We start from the raw sequence: 11939 nt of genomic DNA on the forward strand, positions 1-11939 counted from the left end.
TTTAAATTAAAATGCTCTTTCTAAAATTAGTGGGCAAGAATCTGTTGACCCAACCCAACCCTTATACTTTCGATCATGATTTTGTAAGAAAATATATTTTAAAATAGTTGATTTATGCATTCAATTGATAAAAAATTAACCTTCACCTTTTTTAGTTGGAAGAACAGATTAAATCTTAAACCTTTTAATTTTTTTAATTTCTTTTTCACTGGGCAAATGAACACATAGGCTAATATTACGCTCATCTTGTGGTCTAGTATAGGGTCATCTCAAGGGGGGAGTTTTGATTATTGTTATCGTAATAAGATGCAATAAGATGTCAAAGATAAATTTTTACACGGACCCAATGTACCACGTCTTTTATGTTTTATTCAACAAAATTAATTTTTGAAATAAGTTATCTCTTTAATTTTTTTTTCTCACACACACTTCATCAATAACATAATCAATATATATTTACAATCATATGACATGATATATTTTTATTAAACAAAATATGAATGATATGATGTATCCGTTTAGGAAAGGATTTCCTAGATGTGGAATTCATATATTGATGCATATTCTCAGATCACTTTTTTTGAAATGAACCGATGAGGGAGAGAATCCCCACACACATATTTGGCCCGAAATAATCCATTGAAATTGATGGATGGTTTGGCTGGGCAGGCTGGCTTCATGTGGGACCTCAAAGAGATTATCATTGGATTTTATTTTTTGAGGGACCAGGGGAAAATCTTTATGTTTTGTTTTTTACCTCGTGAAAATAATCTGTATCAGAAGTTATACTTAATTCTCCTTTTAACATACACAAGCAATTTTTTAAAAAAAAATGCACGAACAAAACTTTTTATCTCCCATGTTGTCTTGCAATATAATTTTAATTATGCTCACAGTTAAGTAAAATCATATTATCATATTTGTAGAAATTGGAAGAGTGAAAACAAGAGTGGCACCTTTATATATATAAAGATAAATTTATGATTTTCTCAATTTCATATAATAAACGATGTTTGAAAATGGGGAAGTTACTGTTCATTAAACTGAAATGCTGTTGCACCTAATATTCCAACTCCTTGCTCCAATTTAGCAAGTATTTACGTCATTCTTCATTCTGATGCTTATGGATACAGGCACCTAATGTGTTAGGTACAAGTGGGTTTAATATAAAAAAAAATAGTATTATGAAATTAGTGAATTATGCTTCTAACAGATAAGTAAAAATAAGAAGAAGAAAAAAGTTACAGATAAATTTCTAAATTTAACTCGTAAATGTTATAGGATCAATTGTTAAAAATTTGTAGTTAGACCCTACACATAATTTTTTAGTTAAATGTTGTAGGAGCACTTGTTAAATTTCGAAGCGTGTGTATTTCTCAATTATTTAAATTAATTAAAACAATCTTCTTGTCTATTTAGGTATCCCCAAATCGCCTCAGGACCTTCACTCAAAAGTTTTGTATAATTTGTTGATTGCTGAGTTAAGCATACTGTTTCTCTTTTTTCTCCAGCAATATCCATGCTTTTGCATATGTTGATTCTGTTCTAGTCTTAAATCTCTCATTTCATGTGCTGGTAGCTTATTGAGTTCCTTAATTAAAAAAAAAAAAAGAAGAAGACACCAGAAAGTGCAGGCTTCAGACTCAAACTTGAGGGCTGCGTTGCAGGCTCAAGTCCATTCATTCAATCGAATTAAAGCTTGGTCTTGGCCAGTTCTCACCCCTGTGGATAGTTTCATCTATGAATTATTTGAAACCCATAATTTTTTGGGTATGAAAAAAACCGATTATCCAATCATTTCCCCCTCTACATAACATCAATTCCCCCACTCGACAAACCTACGCTATAAAAAAAATTTATGAGAGAGAACATAAACAAAATAGAAAAAAAAAAAAATGCTAAAATCAAACATTTTTCTTTATCTCAATTGGACCAGGTGGGATCCAAACTTCTCTCCATCATATTCAAACAAACAATTCTGTTTATCACATTCCTCACTAGGAAACTTCCTAACATAAGATTGTTTGCTGCAAATTTACTGAGACAGTACAACACTCATAGTGGACGGCATGATTGAAAACACAAAACGTCTCCTAAACTTATTCAATAGATTAAGGTGGCAATGGATGGAAATTACACATGAAATATTTACAGAGGAGAACGAGCAAGCCACCTAGAAAACATGGCCAAGCATTGGATAGGATTGTACTCTGGTGCTGTGTGCCCTGCTCCCTGCAGAATTCCCACAAATACCCACAATGTTAATGAACTCTCACATCTATCGAGTATTATATTTTTTGTTCAGGAACAAAGTTGAGAATGTTTCTAGGTATTGCCTTCACTGTCGCATATGTCAAGCTATAATTGTTCTGCGTAAACTCCATTGTATATCTGCAAAACAAATTTATGCGTCAGACTCACTTTTTCTCGTGAGACTTGTGTAGTCTCAAGGATTTATACGTTCTTCATTCACAATGAATTTAATCTGGGCATCTTTTTAGATAATTATACTATGTTATTTTCTCAAGAATCTGCTTGCAAACTTGAGAGTTTGATTATTAAGTTGAAGTAATTACCCTGCAACTTGACTTTGGACATGCCATGGTCTCCACTTACTACTTTCTGTTAAGTTCAGAGACTTCACCCATGCCATGGTACCCACGTATGGAACAGCCAGGTCATGGTCTCCGCTGCAATCGCAAGAAAAAATAAAATAGAATAAACATATAGGCTCTAAGCAAAATAAACTAGAACGAAATTATTTAGAGATGACAGATTTCTCTTAAAATTTTTGAATGAAAAAAAAAAACTCAAACGGATAATGAGATATGATAAATATTGTGCAATTTTTTTTGCGAAATAAAAACTTATTTTTTATATTTATTATCTAAAGCTTTCCAGTAAAAGCATAAGAGGTTTTCAATAGGGAGAATAGCCTTTGGCTTCCTCTACAAGGGAATCATTGAAACTTTGGTTTTGCTAGGGCCCGCTTGCTAAAAAGAAATAAAAATAGATATAAAAAAAATACAATAATATATATGTGAAGAAGAGATAAATCAACTACATTTATAAAGGGACATGGGTAATATAATTCATGATGATAGAACTCATAATTTTTAAAGTTTGCTATGGGTGTGGAGATTCTTACATTCGAATTATGTGATATTGAGTCTTTTTTGTTTATCATGAGAGGTTGGATAATTTAATTTATTTTTATTTTTTTAATCCATTTCATTCTATTCTTTAAAGCATGCAAATGGCCTTTATTCTTGAGATTGACTGTTCTGTCATATTTTATTAACTTTTTGTAATAAATAGAAACCAAAATATTAATAATTATCTTACAAGGAAAGGAAATGCCATTCTCCCTTTTTAATATCAAATTGCTTGATAAAGCATAATATGTTAAACAGTTTTTGAAATTATTAACTATTTATTGCCAAATTAAATTAAGTCTGATGCAATAAATTTACTCCCGGCGCATTTGTATGAAACTCAAGAAGGAAGAAGAAACTCCTACTATCTATGACTTATAAATAATGCAATCTGTTATACTAATTTTTACAATCACATTTCTATTTCATTAAAAAAGTTAAATGCCATGTCTTTGGTAAACAAATCTGATAACAAATATCTAAAAGCTAAATGCAGTAAGCTGGTGTTAGTGAAGTATGCTTATATTTATTAAAAAAAAAACAAGAAGAAGAAAAGAAGAAGAAGATAATATACCTGTAAATCAGAACTTTGTAGGGTTTGTGTGTAAGGTTTTTGTGGTATGGGACACTGCATGTGACATCCTTAGTGTAAGCTAAACTCCTATTGCATCTCGACCACTCCTCCTTCGTTCCCTGATTTGAGTTTTTTTTTTCCCGAAAAAAGAAAGAAAGAAAAAGAAAGATCATTACTGAAATAGATTTTGGTTAATTCATTGCTATGAATTACGGTGGCTAGATTGTGGGCTATATTTTGTAGAAAAATTCTTAGATGAACCCCATATTTTGTATGAAATTTAAGGTGAACCACATTATTAATAATTTATAAATAATATAATACTTTATAAATTTTATATTGTATGTTAGTATTAATGTATTGATTAATTAAATTGACCGTACCTTCCGAATGTGGAGGGTAGCCTGAACATTTTCGTCACTAGCCCAAATGTAAGAGAAGACATAGTTATAAAACTACAAACAAAATGATGAGCAAGTTAGTTGCATGTTTCAGGAAATTCTCACAATCTTTCCATTAAAAAGTTAAAAAAACAGAAGAAGAAGCACAAATTGTAGATTGACTACATCTGAAATTACACAACCTTACCGTAATAGCAGTTTTCTATTTTGCTATACAATTTTTAAGGGCTAATTTGGTGTATAGAATAAAATGGAATTAAAAAAAAAAGTAAAATTCCATAGTCTGAAATGTAACATGTGTCCCCAAACAAAAATTAATAATTACAAGAATATAATAAATATCACAAATCTTGATTTTTATGTCATGATTAAGATTCCTTTTCCTCCATTTAGTATTTAGTGTTTACAATCAACAAAGCTTGGATTTATCACAAAATATTCCCTCTTTTAAAAAACTCAATAACCACTTAAACGAAGAAACGACAAATGTGAATGTGAATCTGTTTTTTTTTTTTTAATTCATTCACTGAATTCACGAAAATTTCACCTTAATCATAAGTCAAAAAGATAAAACGTAATAATTCCAGCTTCTATTGATGGAACAAGATTTCTACTTCTTTTGTTGCTTCCATTTAAGATTTGGTGCTGGCTTTTCCAAATTAATGGATTCCAAATATGAACATTTGACTAGATTTTGGATGAAAATATCAATATGAATTGAAGTTGTCACCAAGATTATTCTCTATCAATATGCTTCATTAGAGTGAAAATTACTGGGTTATAGATTCATGAAATTTACCCGACACCATGGTCCAGAATGCTCAGGGGTAGAAACAAGCTCCAAGGATTCCTCTTTGACAATACTAGGATCCCATTTGAGTAATTCTGGTTGGTCCCACTCCGTTGGTTTTGGCAAGTCCGCAGCACAATTAGGCTCTAATATGTTAGGAATCAATACCATCTTGATGCACTGCAAAATGGAATAAATTTGTCGTCAAGAGGACCAAAATTGATGATATATACCCATAATCATGAGCTTGTGACACAAAGAACTAATGATAATGGACATGTACAAATTACCTCTGTAACAACTTCTAGATCCCCTAAACATGCAGCGTTGCTTGGATCTACAACCATATATTCACCGTGGCAATCCCTTTTGGTTGACTTGAACAACATGAGAAAGAGGGAAATGCATCATCAAGAAAGGGAAACTACAATTAAATTTGCAGTTCACATCGGCGATTGAGAAGTAACAAACCTCATAAAGTTTATCTGATATAAGTCCCGTTCTGTGTGCAAAGGGAACTCTCCAGTTCTTATCAACAGTTTCATCTGTAACTGGATTTCCAATCGAGTAACCCTGTAACCATCAATCAAATTAAAATTAAATTTACGTTGTATTCGAATAATATGATTACAAACTTCACGGCCTGGTCAAAATGATGAGAAAAAACGAATTCAAGTACATATCAAATTGAATCTGTGAAGGGTGCACCTTTAGATTCAATTGTGGCTTAATACCCGCGTCATTATCTGCAAAAAAAATCAAGGGGAAGAAGAGGAAAAAAGATACAAAATAAGATCAAAGAAAACTAAATAGAGAACATGGAAACTTTGTCATTTAATCTGAAATCTGGATGATACTACTCTAATCGTTCATGAATAATACTATGCTGCTCTGCTCGTGGAGCTTGACTTTTATGAAGAGCACACTTCAAATTTTTTATATGCTACGCTCTCAGCGCCTTGTTCCTTAGGTAAACGTTGAAGAAGAAAGAAGTTATGTTGTTTTCTTTCTATCTTTGAACGAATGTAGACAGCCATAAAACAACCATCAGTAGTCCTAGTAATTAATCCATGTCGAGCATTACCATCAGAGATCTTATTGACAAGGATAGGGATAATGATGCCTGAGTATGAATCACCGGAGATGTACAAAGGATGTTTCAGGAACCGGGGATGAGACGACAGCCACTGCAAATCCACATTCAAAACATTATATTTAGACGTAACATTCAATTGCATATTAGGCTATTAAGGGACGATCACATGAACATTTCACCAAATACATTGTGTGCAAGATGTGGGATCATACTTGTGGAAGAACAATTTTTCCTTACCTTCCTCAGAAATTCATTGGTTTGTGTGGCAGATGATGTGTCATCGGCTACATATGCCTCTGAGTTTGTTGCATAGGAGAACCCAGTGCCAACGGGGGCATCTATGAATATCATGTTAGATACCTAAAAATTTTAAAGATAAGAGTGATATAATCAGAAATTATATTGAATCGATCATTGACGCATATCACTTGAACTATTGAGGCAATTTTGACCAAGGTGTCTCTCACTCATACCTTGGTCCATGAGTATGGATTCAATTTCAGCACCGGAACTTTGACTTTGCCACTACTAGATTTGGCATAATCAAATAACAGGGGACCTGTGACAGGATCAGACGACAAATGTCATATGTTGATGGGAAGCGTAATTACACAACTATCGGAGATTGAGGAAGAGGCCAGAATAAGTGTGGCGTAGCAAGGAATGCGTTCAAGGAGAAAATCAATTTTGTGAATATAAGAACATTTTAAGGGGAAGACGTGAATTACCAACTTCAAAGACGAGGCCAGAGAAACCAGAACAACCCGGGCCACCGGTGAGCCAGAGCACAAGAGGATCTTCATCAGGATCTCTCTCAGATTCAATGAAGTAGTAAAATAGCTGAACACTGTCTGAGTCGCCAACTCCCACATACCTTGTCGATCATGTAGTTTAACAAAATTGATAACAGCACCATGAATTCAGTTGTTCCTAAAGTACAATTTTATCGTCGCGTCTTCAAAGAAAAATTTTATTTAATGATTTATTTGTAGTTTCTTGCCTATTGGATATTGTATATAGTGTGTAAAATAAGTGGTACAACTCATTGTTTATGAATAATAAGACTATCGATTTTATATTTTATTTTAATTAGATTGGCCATTATTGATTAGATTATAATTTAGTTCATAAATTTTAACTCCGTACAACCCAGAATCAATTTTTAAATTGCTAATAAAATCATGTAGATTAAATATAGTTTAAAGTCAATTTATTTTGCCGACACTTTAAAGTAAAACATAAGTACATGAACATAGTAAGGAACTATTTAAAATTATTTTTATTTTATTATTTTAAAAACTGATGTTTTATAAAACAAATTTTAAGAATAAAAAAATAATAAAAATAGATGTTTTTTATCCCCTTTTCTCCAAAATAATAATCTCAAAACATTTGAGAATTGTTTTCATTTTTTTGTTTTTCAGAATAATGTTTTTTTTTATCTAAAATACTTTTTAAAAACACGTTATTAAATAAATTTTTTATTCTTTTATTTTGAAGAATAAAAAATTATGTTCAGAATAAGTTATCAAATAAGTCCTGAATCTTTTGTTACAATTTAATTTTTGATCCAAAATAAATATGAAGTATTGATTCATAAAGTGGACAGAAAATTTGTATTCCCATAGTTATTATATGTTTATTCGACCTGAAATTACTAAGCAAAAATCCACTGCCCCTTTAAATTCAGTTAAGAGATAAGGGTAATGATGAGATACAGTAGTATTAAACGATGTTTTTTAAGAAAAAAATATGCATACGCACACTTAATCAATTATTTATAAATACATCTTTTTTATCAGAACTACATATTTGATCATCCAATTTTAGATAATGTTTCAGTTAGTTTATTCTATCTTTTCAATTATCTAATCTTAACATCATTAAATGATAATTTTTATATCAATTATATTTATTTTAAAAACCTAAATATGTCAATATTTAAAAGTTTAATATCAGCATTTTTTATTAATGAAACTAACAGTATTGTAATTAAAGTATTAAAAAATATTTTAAAAAATTAATAAACCAAAATAAAATTTTGTGTGATGCATTTTTACCAATTTTTTAAATTTTTGCCACAGCTGAAATATTTATGCAGCAAGCATAACCATTGTAGATATTTTGTATACACACAAATTTCTAAATGAAGCTTTTTGAGCGTGATGTTATTAAAAAACTATTGACCAAGACACTAATAAAAGATCCAAAACTTTTTACCCATACACCATAAATTTTTATATCAGAAAGAGTTTAGAAATTTTTTTTTTAAAAAACTGTCAAATACACTCAACCTTTGTCGGTCGAATCTCTGAATTTCTATGTTAAACAAAAAAAATATATATATATATATATTTGTAAACATGTGTTTTTATATATACCCATTATATCAGGTAAAAAAAAAATAATACACACACACACCCATTCTAAACGTAATCTAAAAATAAAAAAAATCTTATAAAATTATTTTCAAATTCCATGTTCTTTTTATTGAAATAGTCAATTACTGCTGGATAATTATAAATTATTGTTACTTAAGCGTGAATTGAACAATTTTATAAACAAATATGTGATCGACAACTTTAACTAGTAAAAGCGAAGGATATGTTATTTTCAGAATAATTTTGTGATTTTATAAAAAAAATTTATATTTAAAATTTTTTGTGTGGGACGTGAAAGAGATTTTCCTCATATTACATCCTTCTTCATCCGAAAATCATAATGTCAAACTAGTAGTAGTCAAAAAGTCACCAAATGACGTAAAGAAACGGAAGAGAACGAATGGAAATTAAAGCTAACCCAGTTTCAAGTTTGAAGGGAAGTTTTCCAGGAAAACCAGGGAGCGTCTCGACCACTTGAGAAGATATTGCAGCGTTGGAAGGAGGAACCAGCTGAAGGAGAAGGACGATGAAGACGAAGACGAAGACGAAGACGGAGACGAAGAACCTCATCATTACTGTGTTTGTTAATAATGTTCCAACACAACACTATATGCCTATCACTTTATATAGAGGTCGGGGTAGAGAGGCAGTTGACTGCTTCCCAGAAGAGGGGAATGAGATGGAGAATGGTAGATATATTATCAATTTTAGTGTGAGGCCCAACACAGTCACAGATACAGAGCGTTGCCAGGGACGATGATCACACACTGCACGTACGCATTAATGTTTTCTTCGTCCTTTGTCTATAAATGGACACGACATTCATTTTTTCACGGCCCCAACGAACTATACCTCACTTACCTACCACCCTTTTCCTCGTCAACATTTACATATAGCAGTGCTTTGCTCACAAACGAACAAAATAAATAAATAAATAGGGGGATGCATTAAAATTTAAAAAGTGTGAGGAGAGAAAATAGAAATATGTAATTTTTTCTTTCTGTACTTGGATAAAGGAGGGAAAATAGGAGAAAGGAAAACTATTAATTTCACAATGACAATAATGATCTTATTATTTATAAAAAATATTTATATATAATAAATGTTAATATTTTTATTTGTTGTAATTATGATAAAAAAGCTCCATAGCAGTAAAAAAAAAAATTCCCATGGCATTAAAAATAGAGACATGCAATAACTATTAAAAATAGAATGACAGTATTTATTTTTTAGGCACTTGTTTAGTATTTTGATTTACTCTTTTCATTTAAAAATATAAAATATTTTTAATTAAATTTTACCCTTAATAAAGTAATAATAATTTATTTTTAAACTAACCACATCTTTTTATATTTATCTCTATTAAATATTTATAATAAATATAAAATTATTATTAACAGGATTATTTAAAAAAATAATAATTACATTTTAAAAAATTAAAATATTTTATATTTTAAAATATTTAATTTTTTAAAAAATACCTTACATTAAACAGAGGGAGTATATGTCTTTACAAATTTGCGGCTCCTTTTTCAAGACAGTAAAGACGAGCACTCCTGTCGTGACCGACTGCTGAGCACCGCACCCCACATCCTGCAATTCACCTTCGTCCGCATGGCATTAGCGTGTCGTCTAATGATGATGTGATTTGGAGGGAACAAAATCATAGGAAAATCACAATCAAGGACCACAAAAGATAGTTAATTACATGATATGATTAAATAATTCTTATATTACTCTATAGGACATAAACATAATTTAAATTTATCGTAAAAATATAAAAATATAAAAAAATGTATATTTGTTGTGTTGGAGAATTAATTATTATTAAAATAAAAATTATAATTTTTTTAAATAGAGACTTATTCACTATATTACAATAATTCATCTGCTAAATTAATTTTTTTAAGTTTTTAACAAGGGAATTGATTGTTATTGGAATATAAATTGAACTTTCTTTGTTTGAATAGGAACTTGTTCACCGAATCACAACATTTATTCTTTTTCACCACTAAGTTAATTTTTTATAATTGTTAATAAGAAAATTAATTATCGCTAAAAGGGAAATGAGATTTATTTTTTCTTGAAGGGGGCCTTGTTCGCTGAATAACAACACTTATTCCTTTATATTACTAAATTAATTTTTTAAATTTTTTAATAAGAGAATTTATTGTTACTAAAATGTGAATAGAGAGTTGTTGTTAAAAGAGTATATAATATATACATGATGGGTAGTTTTGTCTTTTCACAACAAAGGTAAGTCCTTGAATCTTACAAAATAATATTAAAATTATTTAATCCTATGGAGGAATTAATTATCTTCAATGATCCTTTTCCAAAATCATACCAGTCATGAAATTGGGGATTCCAATCTCAATCTTCTCTTTAAATAGATAAATGAAATGGTAGATGAATTCGCAACCTCCTCTACCTTCACCTCGCAAAGAGGGGGGAACAAAAAATGACATTTGAAACATAAAAGCCTTCTTGAAAGTGACATATTAAAAAGAAAAAACAATTAAAAATTTTTTTAGAAACTTTATAGATCTTAAAGTCATTTAATATATAAAATATTCTCTCAACTTTTAAAAATAATGTAATTTAACCCCTGTTATTAATAGAAATTAATTTTTACCTTTAGTTGATTGAAAAATAACAAAAAAAGGATTTCAAAAATTAAAGAGAAAGACTAATTTTTTTTTTCATTTTCTATAATTTTTTTGGCACTTTTTGGGTCATTCATTGCATTTTTTAATCTTTTTTTAAATTTTTTTCTGTCATTTTTATCAATTAATGGTCAAAGTTAATTTATATTTATGGTAAGGATTAAGTTGCATCATTTTTAAAAGTTAAAAAAAATAATTTACACAATAAAATAATTCAAGTTTATGGTATTATTGAATCTAAAATTTAAAGATAATTTGTCCATTTATCTTATTTATAATACTCATTTTTAATATTTTTAGTATTAAAGTAATTAAAGATAGGTCCTGAAGATATTAAAAACTGATTATTGAAAAAATAGAATTTAATACCAAAATAAATAAAAGCAAAATATTAAAAAGAAAAAATGATAGATAAATTCCTCTAAAATAGAAAAATGATAATTTAATTTCGCAAAATGTGATAATAATACTAAGATTTCAAGAGACTTTTTTAAAATTAAATTTATGTATTAAATTATTTTAGTACTCATCTGCAACTAATTTTATATAATGGATATAATATTAATTATTTAGTGACTGTAACACTCACTCTTACGTGATATAATAGTTATGGATGTACCAAATATAAGTAGCTTTTAATTATTTTATCACAGTCAAGGAAAATTAACTATCCATCCATTAAATTGATCTTAAAATTAAACACGTTTTCACTTTTATTCTTGCTTAACATATCAATATGTCAAATACTCCTTCTATGCTCATTAAATAAGGTTCTTTTCGGGAAAACATTTAATACCCAGTATGTCATTGTGACCTATTTAGGACTACGAATTTCTTCTAAAATAACTCATATTTAGGATTGGAGGGCGTATGTTA

The 11939-nt window shown here is 29.5% G+C and overlaps 1 protein-coding gene across 1 annotated transcript; it reads right to left on the reverse strand.

Annotated features, from left to right (window-relative positions):
- Window positions 1-1896: 1896 nt before the first annotated feature.
- Window positions 1897-9092, reverse strand: LOC129286265 (serine carboxypeptidase-like 18). Its single transcript, XM_054922262.1, has 14 exons — window positions 8816-9092; window positions 6745-6890; window positions 6490-6575; window positions 6254-6376; window positions 6005-6107; window positions 5629-5666; window positions 5392-5493; window positions 5211-5297; window positions 4930-5100; window positions 4113-4184; window positions 3730-3848; window positions 2577-2690; window positions 2337-2391; window positions 1897-2232 (listed from the first exon to the last, which is right to left on the reverse strand). The coding sequence occupies exons 1-14, from the start codon at window positions 8968-8970 to the stop codon at window positions 2149-2151; spliced, it is 1455 nt and encodes a 484-aa protein (XP_054778237.1). The 5' UTR covers window positions 8971-9092; the 3' UTR covers window positions 1897-2148.
- Window positions 9093-11939: the final 2847 nt, after the last annotated feature.

This window comes from Prosopis cineraria, unplaced genomic scaffold (genome assembly GCF_029017545.1).
Source record: "Prosopis cineraria cultivar Desert tree isolate PC_DT_omini unplaced genomic scaffold, ASM2901754v1 PC11, whole genome shotgun sequence".
In the NCBI taxonomy this organism is placed as follows: domain Eukaryota; kingdom Viridiplantae; phylum Streptophyta; class Magnoliopsida; order Fabales; family Fabaceae; genus Prosopis; species Prosopis cineraria.